This window comes from Phocoena phocoena, chromosome 1, assembly GCF_963924675.1.
Source record: "Phocoena phocoena chromosome 1, mPhoPho1.1, whole genome shotgun sequence".
Taxonomy (NCBI): Eukaryota; Metazoa; Chordata; class Mammalia; order Artiodactyla; family Phocoenidae; genus Phocoena; species Phocoena phocoena.
In genome coordinates this window covers 87,374,374-87,398,498 of record NC_089219.1, presented here as the reverse complement: position 1 = coordinate 87,398,498, position 24,125 = coordinate 87,374,374, and the positions used below count along the sequence as shown (strand labels likewise).

The window sequence follows — 24,125 nt, the reverse complement described above, 5'->3', positions numbered from 1 at the left end:
CCTTTTAATTCATGTAGATGAACAGAAAGTTCATAATTTATCTGAGTCCCAATTTTTTAAAAAAGAATGAAATTTCAGACAGAAATCTAAATGCTACTCATCAAAATCTTGCTTAGCTGGCAGTTTTATAATCATTACCAATATAGATTAACCTCTTAAAGTCACAATGCTTGGGAGCTATCTTTACTGGGACCAGGGTGTTTTAAATATTCACAAAAATTTTTTAAATGTTCCAAAGCATGTAGTGCACCACTTAATTTAAAACAAGCAACTCTTTTGCTAGAGTTTATTTTACCATTCCCCAATGTAATAAGGAATTCTTTTCTAAATAAGAACAACTATACTTGAAGAACTTCTAGGACATTCAATGCTTATCTATTACTTACTTTGTAGAAGAACTGCTATGATACTTATTTTTTAAATTTTCTCTACTTTTTAAATGGTCCATATATAGCTGGACTTGGAATTTAGGAAAGCATTAGTTGTACTATTGATTTGGCTTGATGGTGAAGGCTTGCAATGATTTTTTCTTCATTTATCTTAGAGAAAACGTCCTATACTATAATTGCTTTTCTGCTTCCTAGATGTCCATGTAGATACATATATTTTTATTATTCAGTAATGATAGAACCCTTCTATTAAGCCAGCTCATTACCATTCAAGTAAAAAAAAAACATTTAAATATTCTTCCATTAAAAAAAGTAATACATTGTAAAGCTGTATAAATCAAGTGAAAAATACATATACTTATTATTCTTCCCTAAGGGCAAGATTTAATTTTGAATTTGAATGTTGCTTAGCATAGGGTTTTGACGTTAATTGAATCTTAAATGAATGATTTTATATGAGGCAATTGACATTCTTAAATAAGACTGATAGCATTTGAAATGAAGCGACCTCTAACCTGGTTATTTCTTGAAATTCTTATCAAAAAAGATTTTAAGTCTAGTGTTCATAATTATTTTTAATAGTATTATTTATGAGAGCAAAAAATTTACAAAACTGCTTAATTATTAGTAGTTCTCTTCACTAATAAAGGTATGTTAACATAATGTACTAGAAGATTATGTCGTTATATAGAGAAGTGTTTAAACAAATAAAAAATACAGAACTCAAAATAATACATATCCACTATAATCATCATGACACAAATAAGTAACATATGTTTTTATGTTGACACATTCGAAAATAACCATGCAGAAATTAAAAAATATTTTTATCTGCATATAGCAAATTATTTTTCTATAATTGCATTTAAGTGTAGCCTTCTCTAGGAGATAAGGTTATGGGCATTCTTTATTTCCTCTTTATACATTTGTGTACTTAGCTCTTGTCATTTTTTTGTTTTTCATGTGCATGTACTAATTTTCAAACCAGAAAATGAGGCTCTGAAACGACTTCCATACATTAACAATAATTCTAAAATAAACTGTGCAAAGAAACAAATGTTATAACTTCAAGTATTATATTCACTTAACTACAAACAGTTTTACTTGGCAAAAAATAACATTATGCGATCTTTCCATGATTATGATATTAAAATTAAACTTTCAAAGGGTATATTCTTTCAGTTTATAATACCTACCAAGGATTACTTCCTTTCAAATCTCTTCACCATCATCATAATCATCAGCATCAGTATCATCAACAATTGAAACTTACACTCTTTTGTACCTACTAAAGAACAATTAGAAAATGTCCACGTACTTTATCCAGCATATCATATTTTATGGTTTCAGCATCCTTTCACATTTTAGCAAGAAATAATTTTCTTTGGTTATCTGGACACCAAGATACTTTGAAATTATTCACCTATGTTCAACTGGATTTTTGTTTTATTGTTTCATTATTCTTGTTTTTATAAAGACTCAAATTTATTCTTAGTTATTGGTCATATAGAACAAAATTGGGAATAGCTTCATTTCACCTACTCAGAGTTTATTTGGAGATACCTGTTTTATATTCGGTGTCAACTGTCTCCAAGTAAATTCACACATCTAAGTATAATATTTCAATATGACAATAATTGGTTTCTGATACAGACCTATATCTCATATTTACAAACTGATTTTCCTCTTTCATTTTAATATTTAAATATTAAGTTGTAAACAAACTGTGACCATTTTACTTCATAAAAGTCCAAAGGCAAATGTTTATACCCCATTTCTTCTATCACACTAGGAACAAACCCCTTTGGTGATTTATTTTTACAAATGTTGATGAAAACAGAAGTATTTCCATAATAATATGATTAAATTAAAAAGGGACTGGAAAGATTCTGCAATGTTTCACTTCCTTGTATATCTGAGATATTCTGAAGTTAACAGTCAGCAGACTGTTGCTGTTTCAGGCCACACAGTTTGTGTGTTAGTTAGGAAGCTGTGATTATATAAGGGCCCCAATTTCCTGATTATGCTTGGACTGATGTCTCAAATCAGTTAAGAGTTATTCACTTAGGAAAAAAAACAATAAATAACTGGAGCTGTAGGGATCTTGTGAAGTTATAATAAAGAAAACCAGAGATTCCTCCAAATATATACATCTAAGATGCAGTACATTTGATATAATTTTAGCAACATGTAGAAATATAATTCATTTGGAGGAAAGGGTGAAAAACATACTGATATAAACTGCTGTGAAGAACAAAGTTTGCAATATGGCAATATGGCACAGTGATGCTAATTTAACTATTTCTAATAAAACTGTATTTTGTATAAACTGAGTGCAACCTATGAGTGTGACAAAAATATGTATTTATGTGACAGGTACAGTCAAAACTCAAACATTTCATTTGGAGTTCAATGGAATTGCCATGAACATTTTCTCTTAAAAAAATAAAAAAGCAAACTTAGAAAAGTTTTGCAGACTTTATCATTGAAAGGAAAACATAGTAGGTGCATTTGTCACATGACTTTTATAACTTAATATACTTATGTTTTATAATCACGATCACTTATAGTATATTGTATATCTTAATTTTCAAGGCATTTTCTTAAAAATTATTTCGCTTAATTGTCATAACACTACTATAAGGTCAGTGTGGACAGGTTCTATTGTAAAGGAGAGATAAAGTTATTTCTGTGGATTTAAAGAGTTAAGTGGTAAAAAAAGCCTATGTTGATAAATGCGCTTTATCCAACAGAAATATTTTAAATCATTTCAAAATCTGAGATTTACGAGAAATTCCTTTTAGAGACTTGAATTTACTTAAGGTTGTTAATGTAGAATAAAAAAATAGGAGAGGTAGAAAATGATCTTTCCAATCCCACCTGCTAAAAAGAAAATCACTTGAATCTGTCCACTAATCTCTAGCCCACTGCCATGAGACCTCTATGTCAGTTCACATCTCTGTCTTTGTTGCTACGTTTTCTAACTAGGCTCAACATGTTTAGTTTTGTTCCACTCTGACCCATATAGCCAGTGTGATCTTTCTAAAAGGCAAGTGCAATAGATATTGCCTCTTCCCTGCTGAAAAGTCTTCAATGGCATTCCCCATTTCCCTTAGAATGAAAAATAAAAGACAAAGCTTATAAGGCCCTCTTCAGCCTAATAGCGTTCAGGACATACTAATGTAAAATATGACATGTTGGCATATTAAGATGAATGAGTTTGAGAATATGGCAGAAGCAGAAAGGTCACTTTGACCTTCTTCCAACCCTTATCTCACGAAGCAGGTCATAAAACCCTCATACAAGAGGTGGCCTCCTTATGCCCAGAGGAAAAAAGAAGCATCTTTACCTCCAAAGACAAAGGGACACTGAGAAGACTCCTAACAAAAAGGACTTGCTAAATTCCCTCCAGTTTATTTCACTTAACTCTTACTCCTTAACCTACCCTATTTCTACATGACAGCCCACTCTTCATCAAACTTAGCGTAGAAATACTCAGATCTGTTTCTTCTGGTCTAGATTTGCTCATGAAGGCTCCTGTACCACAAAGAACTTACATTAAATCAACATATATACATTTTTCCTGTTAATTTATCTTTGTCAGTTTCATTTTCAGACCCAGCCAGGGATCCTAAGAGGATTGAGGAAAATTTTTCCTCCTCTACAAGCCTCCTTTTTCAACTCAACATCACCTCCACTCCACCATCCTTCAAAGAGAACCTCAGTAATTTGAACATGTACTCTCTCACTTCTCGTCTTTTCTCTGCCTGGAACTCTCTTACTCACATCTTTATCTGGCTACCTCTCATTCATCATTCATTAAGGTCTCAGCTTAAACACATCCTCTGAGGAATCCTCCTCTTTCCCTGCAATGTCTTTCTATCCTGGAACTTATTATACTTTATTATCATAACATTTTATTTTAATTGACTGTTTCTCTTATTGACTGTAACTACATGAGAAAGGGACCATGTTTGTCCTGCATACTGTGGTCTCTCCAGGGCCCAGCACAGTGTCTGGTGGTAGTAGGGGCTCAAGTAATTCTTGTTGAATGAAAATATCAGTATCAGTTAGATAATCTTGCAAAATATAAAATATTTTAGTTTAAAGTACCTTTAAACTAGCAAGCACTATAGACTACAAAGGATAAAATAATTCTCTTAATGTATCAATTTTGTATCGTCATTAATTCAGTCAGAGATAAGGTTAAAGATGTATGTTTAAAATATACCTTCCAGGAAAAGTATGTTCAGAATACGCTAGATGAATGGGAACTTCCCTGGTGGTCCAGTGGGTAAGACTCCGCACTCTCAGTGCAGGGGCCCCGTCACCGACCCCTGGTCGGGGAACTAGATTCCGCGTGTATGCTGCAACTGAGTCCGCATGCCGCAACCAAGACCCAGCGCAGCCAAAATAAATAAGTAAATATTTAAAAAAAGAAAAGAAAAAGAAAAAGAATGAAGTTGTACCCCTACCTCATACTATATTAAAAAAAAACTTAACTCAAAATGGGTCAGATACCTCAATGTAAGAATTAAAACTATAAAACTCTCAGAATATGCTAGATGAAGAAAGTGATAGCATAAAATTCATTTAAAATAATAACTACTTTGCGGAATTGTTAGTTGTTCAAAAAAGGTAATCATTTGAAAAGAAAAATGTTGACTAGGCTCTTTCCTGAATTAAAAAACAAACAAACAAAAAACAACTGAACTATAAACTAAACTGAACTAATGCTCCTTTTTTGATTTTTTTGAATAGCTACAGAAGGCATGGTAGGGGTGGCAGGCACATAACGTATAAGCCCTGAACTAATTTTCAAACCTTTGGTCCTTTCCTCATTTTGCAAACCCTTTTTAATACAAGAAAAAGAGAGGAAAAGGAAATAAGATAGGAGAATCATTAGGAAGCATGATCAAGTGCTTTTGAAGAATTCAAATCCTTCCAAAACAAGAAACTGAGGGGAAAACAGACACAATAAAATGGTAGCATAATTCTTTCTCACATCAAGCTCAGCTCAAATTAGGTACTTGGGCATGCTGTGTAGGAAGGAAAACTTATCACCCTTCCTCCACATATACACATTTGTGTCAGTGGGTGGGTTCAGTGTTACTATATTAACTGGCAACTCCACTGGCACTGAGCCACCGAAGAGGCTTCTGAATGTGACACTTGGTTCCTGAACAGACTCTTTCAACACAAGACATATAGAAAGTAAGAGAGGATAACATTTTAAAAATGAAGCAATACCACATATCACTAATTACCTGTTCATAAGAGTGGATATTCTCCTCAGCCATATCTGTAAATGCTGACTTGATATCATTTTGCATGTTTTGTTTCCATCTTTCCCAATCTGCTTTCAAGGCATTATTAGCGCACTCCACTTTATCTTCCAGTTTTCCAATCTCTTCCGTAAGCTGAATTAGATCACAAAGAGATCAACTGATCTATGTATTCCTGCCACTAAGTGAATTCTTGAAGTCTAAGCTGAATATTATAAAATACAGTTTAAGAAAAATACTTTTTTTGAAAAGTCACCAGTATTTACCCTGTATACTAACTAGTTAAAGTAAAGAGAACACTGGATTCAGAGATGTCAAGTAGAGTTCTAAGGTCTGCCACCAATTAGCACTTGACTTTACCTAAATCTCTCTAATCTTGGGCTTCAGTTACACTATTTATAAAGCAAAGGAAATTGGACTACAAGTTATTCCAAAATTTTTTTGCAATAACTCTCTAATTACCACTGATTGTGATGAAATATTTATGTTAAAAGATATGGTTGGGGGCTTCCCTGGTGGCGCAGTGGTTGAGAGTCTGCCTGCCGATGCAGGGGACACGGGTTTGAGCCCTGGTCTGGGAAGATCCCACATGCCGCGGAGCAACCAGGCCCATGAGCCACAACTACTGAGCCTGCATGTCTGGAGCCTGTGCTCCGCAACAAGAGAGGCCACGATAATGAGCGGCCCGCGCACCGCGATGAAGAGTGGCCCCCGCTTGCCGCAACTGGAGAAAGCCCTCGCACAGAAACGAAGACCCAACACAGCCAAAAATAAATAAATAAATAAAAATTAAAAATGAATATCTGCTTATAAAAGAAAAAGATATGGTTTCACATGTTCAGCTTCCCCTTCCTACTCCTCATTTTTCAGCTGTTTTTAGCAGAATGCTCAGTTAACTGACATGTTATAACATCCGTATAGATTATGTAGTCCAACCTGGAGGCCCAGGGGATTAACTTGTCACATTCCACTCAGCTGGTAACAGAGGCAGGTTTATATCACAAGACACCTGACACCTAGTCCACACTCCATTAGACAGGCTGAGTGTGACAGTCATACCTCCTCCTCAACTTACCCACCAACCTTTGAGCATGGAACCCATCAATTTATTGCTTTATATTTAGCACATTTATATAAATTTTTATATATTTATGTATATTTTATACACATATATTTATTCATATAGTCAGCATACATTTATTTATTAAGTTCCTTCCCCATACCAGGCATTATTCTAGGACTTGGAGATTCAACAGTGAAGACAATAGACAAAAATCCTTGTTTTTACCGGAGCTGATATTCAACTGGGGAGAGACAAACCATAAGCAAGATAAATGAAATATGAACTATCATTTGATAATAAGTGTCAAAAAGAAAAATGAAGCAGAAAGGTAGAGAGGGAGTATAAGAATGATGCAATTTTAGATAAGATGGCTGGGGAAAGCCTAAATAAGAAACTGTCATTTGAATAAATATCTGAAGTTGATGTGAGAGTGAACCATGGGGTTCTTAATCAGAAAAGCATTCCTGGCTGAGGAAGAAACAGGACAATGGCCTAGTGGTAGAAGCATGCCTGGATGGTCCAAGAAGAATAAGGAGACCAGCATGGCTGTAGCAGGTGGCAGAGTTAAAATAGAGGGAAGCTCTTAGGAGATGAGGTCAGAGAAGCAGTGGGTGACCAGATCTTACTGAGCCATGCAGTCCATGGTAAGGATCTTAGGTTTTATTGAGTGAGACCCAAAGCCAGAGAGATTCAAGCAGAAATGACACCACCTCTCCCGTGTTTTAAAAGGGGCATATCATATGTTACCACTATTCCTTGGCTCCGAGTATTTGAAAGAGGCTATCATTTAAGAAGGTCCCCATTACAGACATGCTAAAATGTGAAAATGTATGTCTTAGAATCAAAAAAATGTTATTTTACTTCCAATGCTTGTTTGAAATATTCTTTTTATTCATTTGTCAATATTTTGCTGTGAAATGTCACTGCTGACTTTATTTCATTGCAGCCATATTTGCTTTTGTTTCCCTAAGAATAGACATTTGGTATTATATAAATCTTTTATTACCTATGGGAGATCTATTTCAGTAGTAAGGTTGGTTTTCATGTTTTGTGTGTGGCGGGAAAATGTGTTTTTTTCACTTTCTTATTTTGTTTGTAAACTATCTCAGTGAGGCCATTTATTACTTTATGGGTATGTATGACTCTTTGGGGGTAATTATTTTGCTTAATCATAGAGAACTTGTCTAAAAGGATGTTAATGGAATTTCTCATGGTGGACTGTGGATGCTGGAGAATAAGCTAAGGTAAAATTTTACTGACAGGCCAAACTCAAACAGGATCCGGAGAAAGCTCAGGGGCCGGTTACAAAACCTCACTCCTCTGGGCTGTTGGATGGAATCTTGCCATTTTCACAGCCAGATGGAGATGATTAGAAAAGTGTCTTTTTTTATAGCTAGGATGAAGAGGTACCTACACCAACTGTAACTGCACTGTTTTTCTCCTCTGCTTAGGTTTTGCAGTCTAGAAGTGCCATGCACTGGAGTGGAGTGGGATTACTGGCAAAGTTCTTTACTGAAAGTGGCTTTAGGAAACACAGTATCTAAATCATGTATTCTATCTTCCTTCCCCTCCTGATGGAGCTTAAAATGGTGTTACTGCCGTAAGGGATTTAAACAGTCTTCCCCTTTTCAATCTGCAACTCCCTCTTCTAAAAGCCCTTGTTAGTGGTAGTCAGGCTGGTTGGTGCTTCTGCTCTGGCCCAGAGCTACTGCATTCCTAAAGAAGTCCTGTCCTGTTCTCTGACTTCACTCCCACCTACAGAAAGAAGCTTTGTAGCCTGATCAGCATGGCACTGGGATTAAGATGACTAATGATAGGTTAGACTGATCGCAGACCCCACGTCTGTCTTTCACAAGCTGTGTGACACTGGGTAAGAGTACTTTTTGAAGCCCTAGTTTCTTCATCTGTAAAATGAATATAAAAATGACACTACCTATCTCGAAGGGATTTTTATTAAAAGTTGCCTGAGATAATGAACGCATTCATTGATGTGCACAGTGCCTGACATTTTTTCTACTAAACTGTATCTATTACTATCATCATTACCACCAGTACCACCACCATTACCACCATCATCATCAGTTGGTGAAATGGAAATGGATTCCCTCTCCTCTTCCAGTATTTTGGTCTCTGGAAATATACCATTTCTTTGCCAGGGTCTAGGTCTTAATTTCTAGTGCTATTTCTTGATTTATTCTCACCAGTGTAGAAGAGGATACATATGTTCTAAATATACGTGATCAATTCCTGTCATTTTTTTGGAGGCTATATATATATATATATATATATATATATATATATACTGACCACTTTTTATTTCTTTGATGATTCCATCATTATTTTAGTTAGAAAAGGAAAAAAGAGACATTAGGTATTTCCTCACACTGAATCATCTTCCCCTAATTTTGACTTGAAGAAACTCTAATTGACAATAAGCACAAAATACTTAATTCAAAGTAGGAATGATCTGGACTATTATCTTTCCTACCAATTTACAAAGGCATATTATTAGATTTCCCTTCCCTTAGTTGACTGCACTTTTAGCAAGTTCTTTGGTACAAGGAACTGTGCATTTAGATGGTGCAATCCAGGCTCTCAACATAAACACTGAACAAAATTTCACCAAAGTGGTAGAGTAACGTGTTAGGCACCTGGCGGGCCAAAGAAGCCCGTCTAGTGCTTCAGCACCCCTCTAACCGCAGAGCAGGTTTCAATAACTCTAAAAGTAGGGAATTATAGTTTCTATCGGAAAGCAGCATAGAAAAGACAGTTTAAAAGGATTAAAGCTTGAATCATTCATTTCACAAATACTGGAAACAACTTGGCCCTCTGTTGGTGGAAAAACTGAAAAGGAAGCAATCCTTTTTGCCAGGAAAATGTTGTAATATCAGAATAAGTAATAAAAGATTATAATATAGTGAAAAATAAAGATTTAGATTTAACTGCAAGGCTAATGGGTAATCTCTAGCTTCAGTTATATTCAGCTAGAAATGAGCCATACAATTAAGTGAAAACCATTAATACTAAGAGCTCAGGCAAACAAAAAAATATCCTTCTTCAATAGCGAGTACCTACTATAGCACCAGGAAAAGCAGCAATAATAATGACCACTTATTGTATTTCTGCCATGGGCCACTGTATTAAGCTATATACTTTACATATATTATTTCATTTAATCTGCATAATAATATTGCAAATTTGGTAATATTATCTTCCTTTTACAAGCTGGGAAACTGGGAGAAAGAAATAAAAGAGATCACACAGCTTTTTGTGGCATCATGGAGATTCACGTGAAAATACATGCTCTTTCCATAGTGAGTGAATAGCCCCAAGCTAGCTTGCGTGTGGCTTTCAAGGTTAAACTGATTCAGCTCTTACCTTAAGGAGTTTGTTATCTTTTAAAATGCAGATATGCAAAAATAAAACAAAAACCAAAGGCTATAATACAAAGCAGAATGTGATATATATCATAAATGGAGGGAAAAAATTAAAGTAGTACATAGAAAGATACAGCATGGAGGATTAATTCCAACTTTGGTAGGGGACATTCCAAGTGTTAATTTGCTAGGCAGTGAGTGGGGAAGAAGACATCTGGATGAGGGTATGGCATAAATAAAACCACAGGGATGTTATGCTATAGAGTGTGACAAAACAATGGATAAGAGATAGTTTGGAAGCTGGAGGTGGGCAAGGAGAAACATGGGAAATGCAGCCGGACAGGCTGATTGAAGATTGACCACTAGAGGGTGTAAATGCTATTGAGCATGAAATGGATTCTGTAGGAAAAGGTAAGCTACCGAAAGTTTTTGACCAGGACTGAAGTATACTTCAGATAGATTCCTGAGTCAGAGATATGCAAGGATGCTTAAAAGAGAAAGGGGGGAGGAGGAGGGGAAGAAAAGAAACCAATTAACCTGCACTGGGACTATGGAGACAGCAATAAAAATGATGAAGATTTGGTTCATTCCCACTCACTCATCCTGCAGCATTCACTCAGCATCTATCTAGTCTCTGTTAGGAACTAAGATGAAGGGTGAAAAAACAGTCCTTGCCCTCAAGGACTCATGCCTAAGGGGAGAAATAAAAAAAAAAAAAAACAACTGGATACAGAAAATGTGAAATGCAGTTCATGTGAAGCAAATAGGGTGTACAGTCCTAGAAGCATGTTTACTTTGAAGTTTCTAAAAATCGCAGGTGGTCTGTCAAGGTTGGTACCTAGAGTGTGAGTAGGGGAATAGCAAAAGAGGAAAGAGAGGCAGCTGCCAGGTACTAAAGAGATTTCCCTGGGGGGTGTTTGGATTTTCAAACCAGGACCAGGAAAGCAACAGTAACAATGAGATTCCTGATACAGGGGATACAGAGAGGAGGAGATCCTAAGACACAGAATCAGTAGGGGCTGGCAACTGACTAAGTATGGGTGGGCACTGGAAGAAAAGATAAGATTATCTGATATTTTTAACTGGATAGCATTCACTGGAAGAACAGGTGGGGTAGCGTGAGATAGGAAATGAAGGCCTAAAGGCAACAGTAATAGTCTTGCAGGGTGAGGTATACATCAAACAACTTTTGGAGGTCAACCCTGTGATATGTTTCACTAAAAATTCTTACTATAATTCTTACAAAGTGAAAAAAAAAAAAGGACTTATCCCTGAGAAGGAACAGAGTCATGGAGGAAAAAAATAAAGGAAATAACAATGAAAAAAAGAGAAAAATATGATCATGCTAAAAATAGTCCACCATTAACATCAACATATTAAATGTTAAAGTAATATTTAATTACTATGCTTCATTATTTCTCATCCATGAAAAGTACAGTCTAGGAGGTGGGTGTCAGATCAAAGAATAAAAGATGCATGAGGTTCATGTCATATCCCATCAACTTGGATGTACCCTAGATTCAGCTGAAGGGTGCCCCTTCCTTTACTTGTTAGATTGAGCTTGTTTTGTTTCTTTGATTCAGTTCAAGGTTATCTAGAGAATGGTCTGACGGCTAAAGGGCCAAGAACTGACATACTCGTTCTGTCCACGTCAGTTATAGCTCTGAACCCTGGTTATATCATATTATGAATGTTTGTCACAGGTCATGTGGGAAAGTGGGTAAAATAATTTGGATGAATCCACACAGATCATTCATTACTGCTAGGAAATAAAGCCTACATTCTAATGAAATAGCCCTGTGGACCATTTCTACGATTATAGACCATTACACTATTTTTAACAGTTACTCAGTTTTTGAAGCACATGTCTGCTAAGACAACCACAGGTGCACTGAATCCCTCAAACCCATTTAACCACCTTGGAGGTTTTTCTCCTTATTCCCTCAAAGCTGACTTTAGAAAGTGAAACCAATCCAGAAACCCTATAACATTTTAATAGTTTTTATTAAAATAGGCCTTTTATAGATTTTAATTTTCTATGACTTTTATACATTTAAATTTGTAAGAACATATTTTCCCATAAGTACAACCATCAGAAATAGATGGATTTTTATAGAAAAGTTAGATAAACCCATGCAAATACAGTTTATTTATTACCTTTCTGTAAGCAAATGATTATCTAAAATATAAAAATTTTTTTCACAGAAAATTCGTATTTTATTAACAATAAAAAAGATGTAAGTGATAGAACATTTTAGAATCCCATAATAAAGACAAGTTTTTTCCTTTGTGACAAAATGTTGTCTTGGAAATTATATCAGAAACATCTATTTATTTATAAATAAAATATTACAGATGTGAACTGTATAATCACAAAGTTAGGGTAGCAAATAAAATAGGGTAGCGAATAAAATATGAAAAATATTTTTAAAAAGAACATACTCCACAAATATACATCTCCAAAAATATTTTATAATAAATAAAAGTTTGGAGACAAAAATGGGATTACCTGTATACTCATCAACTATTTAAGAGGTAAATACAATGTATCTAGAGTACGTATATTTGATCTAATACTAAACATTAAAAAATAATTGGGCTTTTCTTAGAGATTAAAGTGTGCTTAAAGATGATTAGGTAGGCCTTTTGCTCTTAAGATTTAAGGTTGATCTTTTGATGCTATTTCTCTCAATATATTTTCAATACAGAGGCAAGAACTTTTATATTTACTAATAGAGACAAGAATTATTCCACTGGATTTGCTTGGCTATACTATGTCCTCCTGCAAATGGACTCTGAGAGCTTATCTGGACTTTCTGGCAGAGAAGTGCAGGTATTTAGGAATTACTTTAGAATAGCTTTAGATTTGGCAAGGACTATGAAAGACAGCAATTAACTTTTGGAGGGATGGCACAAGATATGGGTAACTATCTAGCCAGTCAGATGAGTGAAATCACCTTTACTACTAAGGAGGAGATGACAAACAGCCCGATTTCCTTTACATTCTTGCTGGATAGCCTTCTGATTATCTTTGCTTTCTTTGTCTCTAATGTTATCAAGAATGGTCTGATAGTAAGAAAAAGAGGAATTTACAATAGGTGTCTCGAAGCTATGTTGAGGGATAGAGTTAGGAAAAGGAGCTGTGTTTGTGCATGTATGTTGTACATTCTTAACATCTGCCTGCTCACCAGCAATGCTAAGTCCCTACTATGATCAGGTCCTGAGCTGCATGTCACACGTGGCGTCTCATTTAACTTTCTCCATAACTCTTAGAGGTAGCTTTCTTCCCCCCCGTCTAGCTGGTCCAAGTCTTACAAAGTAGACTTTGCACATGATGAATGTGGGTCCGTGTAACAGTGCACTTTCAACGTCCTTCCACCAGCTCTCAATTATGCTTTTCTTCTCTTGAATTATTTGGCAAACTCAATCTAAGTTGATTTTTAAAAAAAATATTTCCTGCCCCCCCACTTTAATTTGATTTATTTGTGCTCCTTAAACCTCTATTCTCCTCCAAAATACAGTTTCTTATTACCTTCAATAAGATGAAAGAACAAATAAATTGAGAATAAAAGTAAACATTCATTCAACAAATCTTTAAGTGCTTACTGTGTCCCAGGCATTAGCCCAGGAACATGACCAAGAGCACAGGGGTGAATACGAGAGGGAAGGTCCCTGTTGCTGGGAGCTTACAACATAGTAGGGGTTTCAGATCCACACTGCATTGGGCATTCCATGTCACCTTACCAACTACCTTAGAGTCTATCAATGAGCTTGTTCTTTTTGCATAAAAAAAGGAAGTACCTCCCAAAGTAAATTTTAAGAAATCCAGAATATCTAGATTCAAAAATTTCCCCAGAAAAGGAAATGTATCTTTATATCTAATAAATATCCTCACTGCATCTTTCTCAGTTGCCTTACGGTATTAATAAGTATTGTATTTGGCTCCTCCTCTCTTTTATCCATGAATTTTAAAAATTTGATAATCACACATATTTATAGGACAGTGATCTAGAGCCTGTGCTCTGAAGTCCATGGGTGATAGTCCTGACCGTGCTGACCTTAGCTAACTAAATTCAGTTCTGTGATAGGCTGCCGTTTCCTCATCTGTAGAATGAGGAAAAAGAAAGTACCTACTTCACAGGATTGTTTTTGAACAACATGTTAGCAAAGTGCCTGAGACTTAAGCATTTAATACATGTTAGGGTTAGAGTGGCACTCCAGAGTGATTATGGAAGGACAATTGTTAGGGTCTCGGAAATGTCCTGACTGAATCTGCCAGCTCACTCACTTCTACTATGTTAGGGAATACTTACTGAGGACATGCATATAAAAGGAACAGCCATAGGGGAAACAAAGAGACATTAATAGCTCAGAAAGCTCCCCAAATGCTCCAATATGCCTGAGAGTATTGGTGGCTGAATGGACAATGTGGCCATGCCAAAAAGTCTATGTAAGGCCATTCCAATCAGACCCTTCTCCAAATCAGATGGGCAAGGCCAAGAAGTCCAGAAATTACCTCCATTTTGAGGAACTAGGTTACCACATTACGTCAATAAATTATTCCACTCTAATACAAGAAATACTAGTATCTTGCTAATTTATGGAATGATATGTCTTGATTAAGACAAACAATGCAGATGGATCTTCCCACACTGATTCTGAAAGTTCCTTAAAATATACTTCCTAGTAACCAAAAAAACCTGTCCAGCAACTTAAGAAGACCCCCTATACTTCCAAACATTCTCTTATGCCTTTAGTTTTTCTTATTCACCAGAGATCAGTTTTTAGAAAACATATTAGTTCCTTCAAGAACTATTTGTTGAGCACGTACTATGTGCCAAGAGTACCACGCTAGACACAGCGCCCCTATGTGAAATATTTTCCTTCTTTTCTCACTCAATTTTTGGCACACTGATGTCATAGAGGTACATCTTTACTTAAATCAGAAAGTCCTCCTAATTCTGATAGTTTCATGATGAGACCAGTACAGAATGACTTAATGTGTGTTTCTTAAATTGGGATTTCTATATCCACATCAATACTCAGTGATAACATAAAGGATTGCCAATGTCATAAATAAATGTGGCATAATCTTGTCATAGATATTTTATGGAGATCAGAGAAAAATATTTTTAAATTAACATAAATATATTATGGAGTAGTGATATTCATATGAAACTTTAAAACAGGACACCTTAATGAAATTTTGATCTTGCACTGGCCACGAATGGGTCTCTCAGACTACTGAGGTATACATTCCAACTTTCCTATACCAAAGAAAGTAAACTCTTTTCATAAAAATGTTTGAACTACACACTGCATTACAATGTGTTAGAAGGAAATCTGCTTGACTGCTGAACTACATATTTAATAAAGATTAATACACTTTGGCATGATAATTCTAGGTGAGTTAATTGCCATGATTACCAAGTTTTATCAAAGTATCATTTATAAAAATTACAGATTGAGAAAGCAGCTTCCCCATAGTCTATTTCTCCAGGAATAGCTGCCAGGATGATAGAAGGAAAGTCAAACTTTTTCAACGACTTTGATCTATCACTGCTAAACAGCAGTCTAGGGAAAATTTCACTTACCTCTCTAAGAAAGAACCACCGTCTCTGACTATTTAATCATCCCCATCCTTCATCACTTATCCCTGACATTATAATCTACAACTAGTGGCAAGTAAGCACCCCTTTTCCTCACCCTATGACTGTCTCTATTTACAAGTACAGCAGTAAGTTCATGTGGGCAGCATGATTAAAATTTAGAGTCTCTCCAATATCATGACTGAGCTCCTAACATCTGAAGAACTTACAAAGGTCTGCTCCTAACGCATTATTGGAAGAGTTATTTTCCTAATGAATGATAGCAATCTCACACAAATTAGTCTAGCATGTAGAATTTATAAGGATAGCATGACCTGGATACAAAAACTGACATTTCTGGTACACAATGGTAATTACAAATCACTCTCCCCTTGCCCCCAGCTTTATCGAGGTATAATTGACAAAGAAAAAAATTTGCATATGTTTGAAATATACAACATGATGGCAAATCATTCTTATTCAGAAATATAAACATAAAAGTCCTAAAAGTTGAGGTAGCCAAATCCAGCAAAGGCCAAGTTGAATTTATCCCACGGATCCAAGGATGGCTAAAATGAGAAAATCTCTCAGTGTAAATCACCACATTAAGTGAATGATGAAGAAAAATCATACACTTACAATGAGTCGGTACAGGAATCCACACAATAAATTTGAACACCCACTTATGAATCAACTTCTCATCACATAGGAGTAAATAAAAACTGCCTTAACCTGATTAAAATATATATACTTTAAAACGTTTAGCAAACATCAATACTAATGGAAAAAATCCTGAAAGCATTTACTTTAGCATCAGGGATAATACAAGGATGTCCCATCACTAATAACTTTACAATGCATTTTTTAGCCAGCTCAATAAGAAATGAAAAAATAAATACAAGGTCTAAAGATTGAATAAATGAGACAAAACTATCAATATATACCCATAAGGTTTTCTACATAGAAAATCCCAAAGAATGTACAAAGAAATTATTAAAACTAAAAATAATTTAGAAGATTGCTGGATATAAGATACATATGCTAAAGTGAATTATATTTCTATACTCTGGCTCAAAAAAAGTTAGAAAATAAAACATTTTAAATATATAATTTATGATAAATACAAACAAAACATAAGGTACTTAGGAATAAATTTATGGAAAGATATAGAAGACCGTTTTGGAAAAAAGCATTTTAAAACTTATTGAGAGATATCAAAGAAGACAAATAAATGGTGAGGTTTCTAAAAATTATTCCGTTTTAAATCTTGTAGCTAGTTCTCTTTCTTTTAATTTCAGTTTAAGTACCAGTTCCTCAGTTAGTCCTTTTCAGACAGCATTTATGTTCAAAGTAGGTACTTTTTCACTACTCTCTCCATCTCAGTCCACTGTTCATCTCCTTAATATTCATTAGAACAATTATTTTTTGTATGTTTATGTACTTTCCTGTTAGAATATAAGTTCTAACATGGGCCATGTGTCTACCTTTTGGCCACTATATCCTCAGTACTTACTATGTAGAAATGTGATAAATATTTGTAGAATAAATGAATGATTTCAGAAAAGTAAAATATTAGTAATGAATCTAGGCTTGTTTTACTACTGCCTTTCCAAGGATTGTTTTAACACACTTTGAAATACCACAGAAACTTACAAGCTGCCTGTACCTAAACCTAAAGGTATATATCACCAAAATTTTTGAGCAAAATAATACAATTTGAGGATAACAGCTATTCTTACTTAAAAATATCTTCATTGTTTTCTTTTTAAAATGGCTTCTCTATTATTGCCTTTTATGGAAATAATTAACCATTCAATCTATTTATTCAAGTGCTAAAACTTTCTCTTCGTAATCAGAAAAGCCGAGAAATTATCATTTTAAAAGTTCTTGAAAATAATATACCTAAATAAAAAGATTTAGATTGCCACTCCATCATAAGACAATAGAAAATTCAAAAATTCAATTCTAATCTGACAGCTACTTCTTCTTAACAAGTATTAATTAAATTGCAGGGGAGAGAGAAGAGGGCTCTTAACAATAAAATTACATTATTTTCTGATTTGTGAGAGGGGTAAGATGTGTCTGAAAAATTAGATGCTTGATTATACAATGCTGCTCAGGCATCCATGTGATTACTACATGTGAATGCCTTTTTTATATACTTTACAATATATACTTTTCTTAAAAAGTAGAAACCTCTCTTCCTGAAATTCACTGCCAATTTTGTTATCCAAATGTAGCTTGTTCAGTAAAGCACAATGTATTTTCTAAAAATGACAAATTAAGTCATAAAACACCCACAAATATAGCTGATACATCACCTTTCAAGTCAGTACCTCCAACACCATTAACGTCCTTCGAATAAGGAATAACCATAATTTTCTTTGACACTGGAATCAACAGAAAGCCAATTGTTTAAACAGCCCCATTTTAGGAAATGTAGTGATCCCTTTTGCATCCTTTGTACAACAGAGGCACAGTAAAAATATATAGGATAGAAGAGGATTCATTTTTTCCAGGTGCTTCCATGAGTCCGATTAATATAAACCTTTTAAAAAGGAATGATGTGGCCCCTAAGAAAAAAAAATTTTTAATCAAGGTCTTTTAACTCTTTCAATATAATTTCCTATATTTGTTTCTGAAGAACATAATCCAAGCCTAGAAAAGCTATATGCTATACTATCATTAGGTTTTAATAGTTATAAAAATTATTTCAAAGCCAAATCTAAACATTTATTTTACAGACCTTCACAGGCCATACAATTTTCTGCCATTAAATATTTTTATTCACTATTTAACCAAACAATACCTCTAGTATTATCTCATTTAATTCTCACTATACACCTATAACGTAAATATTGTTTTACTAACAAGAAAAAGGAATGCTTACTGAGGTTTAAGTTACTTTTTTGTAACTTTTTTCCAGAATCCAGATTCTCTAATTTGTGATCCAACCCCACCATATTACACAATTCCATAATGTGGCCTATGAACCTCAAGACATATATAAGACAGCTCACAGGTTGCATGAAGGAACTCCCATTTATATTTAACTCTTTTTAATTGACATAAAACATTATACTAGTTTCAAGTGTACAACAAAGTTATTTGATATAGTATATATGGAGAAATGATCACCACAATATGTCTAGTTAACATCCATCACCACACAGTTACAAATTTTTTTTTCTTGTGATGAGAACTATTGAACTTTTCAGATCTACTCTCTTAGCAACTCTCAAATATACAATACAGTGTTATGAACTACAGTCACCACCCTATACATTACAATCCTGTCACTTATTTTATAACTGAGAGTTTGTACCCTTTGATCACCTTATATTTAATTCTCATATAATGTTTTTAACTTATATGCATAGTTTATAATACAGATAAAATATATGAGTAAAGTAGTGCAAGTAGATAATTTGTAAATTTAAAATGTACACGTACTGGGAGGTGTGCTCAAAAATATTTAGGTGATAGAGTACGTTATCAAAAAGTCTGGTGACTGAAATGTTACCTTTGCTGAAGTACTGTGTACATCAGACTTTTAATCAAGTGATTTCGCTTGATGTTTTTTCAGACATTCATCTCTTTTCTATCTGAATCCCTACCAAAACTAAAACCTTCAATAGATATGGTCTTTCCTCTTTGACTCAATCAACCAAACTACCATACATAAAAAATACAGCTCTTAAAGTTGCAGCATATTCTAAAACAGAGCTAGCCAATAGAACTTTCTGGAATGAGAGAAATGTTCAACTTTGGAGTGCCCAAAATAGTAGCAATAGCCGCATGTGCCTTTGAAATGTGCTGGTCCAACTGAAGAACTGAAGTTTTCCTTGTATTTAATTTAAATTAATTCATATTTAAATGTAAATAGCCACATGTGGTTAGTGGGTACAATACTGAATAGCAAAGCTCTAGAGAGCTGTGATCAATAAAACTGGAATAGCATATGTACTCAAGTATATAAATTTTAGGGCTTCTCCCCCAAAAAAATATCCTTTAGTAAACCTGCTTTTACATGGTTTCCCAGAAATCCTCTAATATTAATGAATATTTTCTCAATTACTTCATTCTAAAGACATGACGGTATTTTAGAATATTATCTTGAAACAAATTCAGTATTTGGTACTTTTGGATATATATAGTAGTTTACTAATAGAATTCGTTTAGTTTTGTATTTTTTTAAGGGAGACAACACACTAATTATTTTTAGGAAATAACTTCATAATTCAAGTGTTTATTATCATTACAAATAAGTATTTTAAAATTTACTTTTAAAAGCACTGTAAATCGACAAATAAGAAGGATAAGTGGGGGTAGACAAGTTCCACCACATATAAAACATATTTTAAAACATCCATTACTGAAACAGTACAGTTCTGCTGCTTAATTAACAGGCCAATCAAGGGAACATACAGAAAGCCTTAAAACAGTTGCATGTGACAACAAAAACTGAGTATACTTCAAAGGTAGCATTGCAAAGTATTGGGGAAAACATGACTACTCAATAGATAGCTTTGGCACAGCAAGATAGTTACCTGAAAAAATATATAGTTGAATCCACACCTCACATTTATAAACAGAATTAATTCCAAATGGCTCAAAGATTCAAATGTAAAAAAGAAAACCCCAAAAGTTAATAAAAGAAGTGTGATACAATTCTTTTGTCATCCTAACTTATACTTGAAAGTAAAATCCTTTAGAAAAAGATAGATAAATCTGACTTTATAAAAACTAAACTTTTCTGTACAGGAAAGATCACTATAAAGAAAATTAAAATACAGTACAAATGACAAAAAGGACTAATTTCTCAAACAAGAATTTCTTAAAAATCAGGAAAGATCAAGAATAGGTAAAATCTAATGAGCAAAAAACTGACAATTACAAAAAAAGAAAGACAAATTTTACTTAAACATAAAAAATGCTTACCCTTGTTCATCATAAGAAAAATAAAAATTAAAACTACGAAGGGATACTATCTTCACTTAATGGATGGCAACGATTCTACAGTTTGATAACACTGACAAGGCTGGGGTGGGAGGTACAGGAGTAAACAAGTAATCAAACATGTTGGTGAGACTGTAAATAGCTCTCCCAGCGGAAAGTAATTTGGTGGTAGTTCTAATAACATCAACAATAACATCAGCTAATTCTTTTAGCTTTTCCTTTGTACCAGGCACCATTCTAAGCACTTATGTGTGTTACACATTTAGCCCTATGAGCTAGGTACTATTATTTCTTCTATTCTACAAACTGTGGAACTTGACCAAGGTTGCACAATTAATAATGAGCTATCAAAACTGAATAGTCTCTGGTTTAGTAATTTCAATTCTAGGTATTTATTCTACAGATCTACTGGTACATTCACAAAATAATACACGTACAAGGTTATCCACTGAAGCATTGTTTATAGTAGCAAAAGGTTAGAAATAAATGTTCACCAGTTGGAGTCAGATTAAATAAATTCTGGTACATCCATATATCAGAAGACCATGTAGCTATAAAAGACCAATAACTGGAAGGATCACCAAGATATGTTATTATATTAATAAAGCAAACTATAGAAAACTTTATAGCATATTACTACATTCACTAAAAAGTAAAATCAGAATGTATATTTGGATTTGTGGTACATCCATAAAGAAACCTGGAAGGCTACAAAAGTAACTAACAACAGTACGTACTTATAAAGTGGGTGGTGGGAATTGGAAAGATAGGATATGGGGATGGGAAGGAGACTTTTCATTAAATGTGTGTTTTAAAATTTATGAATTTTGAATCATGTGAATATGCTACATATTTAAATAAATTATTTTGGTTTGTTTTTTAAAGCAACATGCTCATTGCTTACATTAGAGATCAAGAAATATATTTTTGGGGACAAATGAAATGTTGACATACCTAATGTTCTATAAATGAGCACTGGTGGCTGGAGATAACATTTGAAGGGACATATATAGGGACTAAAAATGAGGCACAGACACAGAGACTCTGAGCTCCTTTTTCCTGGTTGTTGAACTGTATGAGTATATAACCTCTTCCAATGAAAAGAGGGTCAGATGACTCAAAAGAAGTGTTGAAGATGCATGTGGGAGTGTAAAAGGTGATTATTTTTACATTAATATATAATTTAATGTGTATATTAAAGAACCACATATTCATATATGTGTATGATCTTAAATGTGCATGAGTAAGTTAATCTAAATATCATAACTAAAAATTTGACGCTGGACAAAAACCTTGTTTTTTGGTGTGGAATCTTCTTTGGGAAACTTGTGTCAGGGTGTCCTTACATTTGCATTTCTACATGTGACAGTGATGACCACACCTGGCATATGTGCATGCGCCTTTCGTATCCTCATTAATGGAATATGCAGAATGTGTCCAGCATTTTCCTGGTGTGAGGGTCTGTGACAGATCTTTTAATGCATTAAAGATTTGTTCTGAATGCATTTCTTTGTCCTTTCTCTTATTCATTTTAGATTAAAAGCTTCTATATCAGAGGGTGCCAGCAGCAACAGAACCTGCCTCCTGGGAAGCACAGGACCTCTGCAAGTTTGTGGTTTATTTTGAAAATGCACCTGGTGATCACCAGGTTTTGGATCACCAGGTGCATTTCCAAAAAATTCTTCCCCTCTTCCCCAGCCACACAGCTACTGAGAACTACTGACATACATCATGCCTCCTTAATTCATTTCACATTTTCTTTTTTACTGAGAGATAAGCAAGGCAGGTCAATTTACTCTAAAATTCATACTATTAAAACTGCCAGTTCACTGTCACAGAACATTTCAAATCATCAATAATGTTCTGTGGCAGGAATGGCAAAAAGACTTTATCAGGCGTGCCAACTCTAACTGATCGGTATCAGTCATAAGAAGCATGTTGATATGTATCTTTTCAGATGTCACCCTAGAATACAGTTTTTAAGTTACTGGCACGATTTCTGGAGTCCTGCTTCGACAACCTCTACATGTGCAATATTGAGCCAGTAACTTTTATTTCTCTGTACCTCAGTTTTCACATTCGTAAAATGAAGAAAATTATAGTATCTACCTCACTGTATTGTGTGAGACTTAAATGAGACAATACATGCAGAGCATTTAGAACTCTGCCTGGCACATGGTAAGTGCTTAAAGAATGTTAGCTATTATTATTGTCATCATCATCAATTAGTTTTAGCATAACATACTGATCTGGTTAAAATAAAATTCTATATAGTAATTCCTTGAAAGAAGGCAAAAATTTCAACTTTCCCAGATCACAACTCTACATGTTCTAAAGTGTTTCCAAGTTGCAATTCCCAATTTACTGTGAATTCTAAATATATATATATTTGGAAGCAATTGAAAAAAAAAGCACTAAATTCTTAAAATTCCGTTTTTGTTTTGATCTTAGTAGAATATAATTGTTATCTATCTTCAAAGCCTCACACCCTTCTAGACTTCAAACCCATCTATCAGGAAAAGAAAAAAAAAGGGTAAGAGACCAGGGAGTATAGTGCCAGGTTATAGTTCTGGTTCTACTATTTAACTAACTGTATAACCGTGGACAAATCACTTAACCTTTCTTATCAAAATCTCCACTACGACCACCTTAGTTTATGCCGTCATCATCTCCTTCCTACTGCACTGGACTCAACAGTCTTTTTGTTTCCCAGGCAGGAAACAGAGTGAGCACTTGAAAGCAACTGTCAGTTCTTCCTTTTCCCTTTCTCTTCTTGAGCAATTCAGTCCTAAAGCTTACTTGGTAATGCAGAGAAAGGCTGGTGTCCATTCTGGTGGAGGAAGGAAGGCAACGTCATGGTGGCCCAGAGCAGGATATGAAGGCATTAGCAAGATGATGAGGTCTTCCCTGCAAAGAGTGGTCCAGAATGGGAAGTAACAGCACAAGCAGGGTGAGAAGGGTGTGTACTGCGTGTGGGCAGCATGGAGGAGCTGAGGCTAGCATGGAAAACAGACTCCTAGAGTGGTAAAGAGGATGCTCTTGCATGGGTGTGGTCCAGTGCAGGGAGTGGAAACTTGAGTGGGGTGAGGAGTGCCTCCATTTAGGAAAGAGCTATGAGCTCTTGAGCTATGCAAGATTGTTTGCAAACAGGGAATCAATCAAATAAATAAATATGTAAAGGATAATGGGAGCCTGTTTCTCACTGTCAGAAAGAGAACCACAAATATTGAAAGAAAGAAAACTAGAATGAACCCTCATGTTATTGGATTTAAGTTGGAGGCATTGGTATGAAATTGTTATTTTTAATATTTATAAACAGACAAATCAATATAGATATAAAAATGTGTGATTATACATTATATTCCTATCTATATATCCATAGATATGTTTCCTATCTATGTCCACTCAGATCTTGGAATAATTACCTAAATAGCAATGAACATATCTAATGCCAAGATACTATA

General features: G+C 34.5%; 1 protein-coding gene across 1 annotated transcript in view; it reads right to left on the bottom strand.

The window, feature by feature from the left end:
- The window catches only part of SNX7 (sorting nexin 7), a 97,161-nt gene that overhangs the window by 13,904 nt on the left and 59,132 nt on the right, over positions 1 to 24,125 (bottom strand). Inside the window, exon 8 of the mRNA XM_065886517.1 lies at positions 5,657 to 5,809. Within this exon, the coding sequence (XP_065742589.1) occupies positions 5,657 to 5,809 (153 nt within the window). The remainder of the gene's footprint in view (positions 1 to 5,656; positions 5,810 to 24,125) is intronic.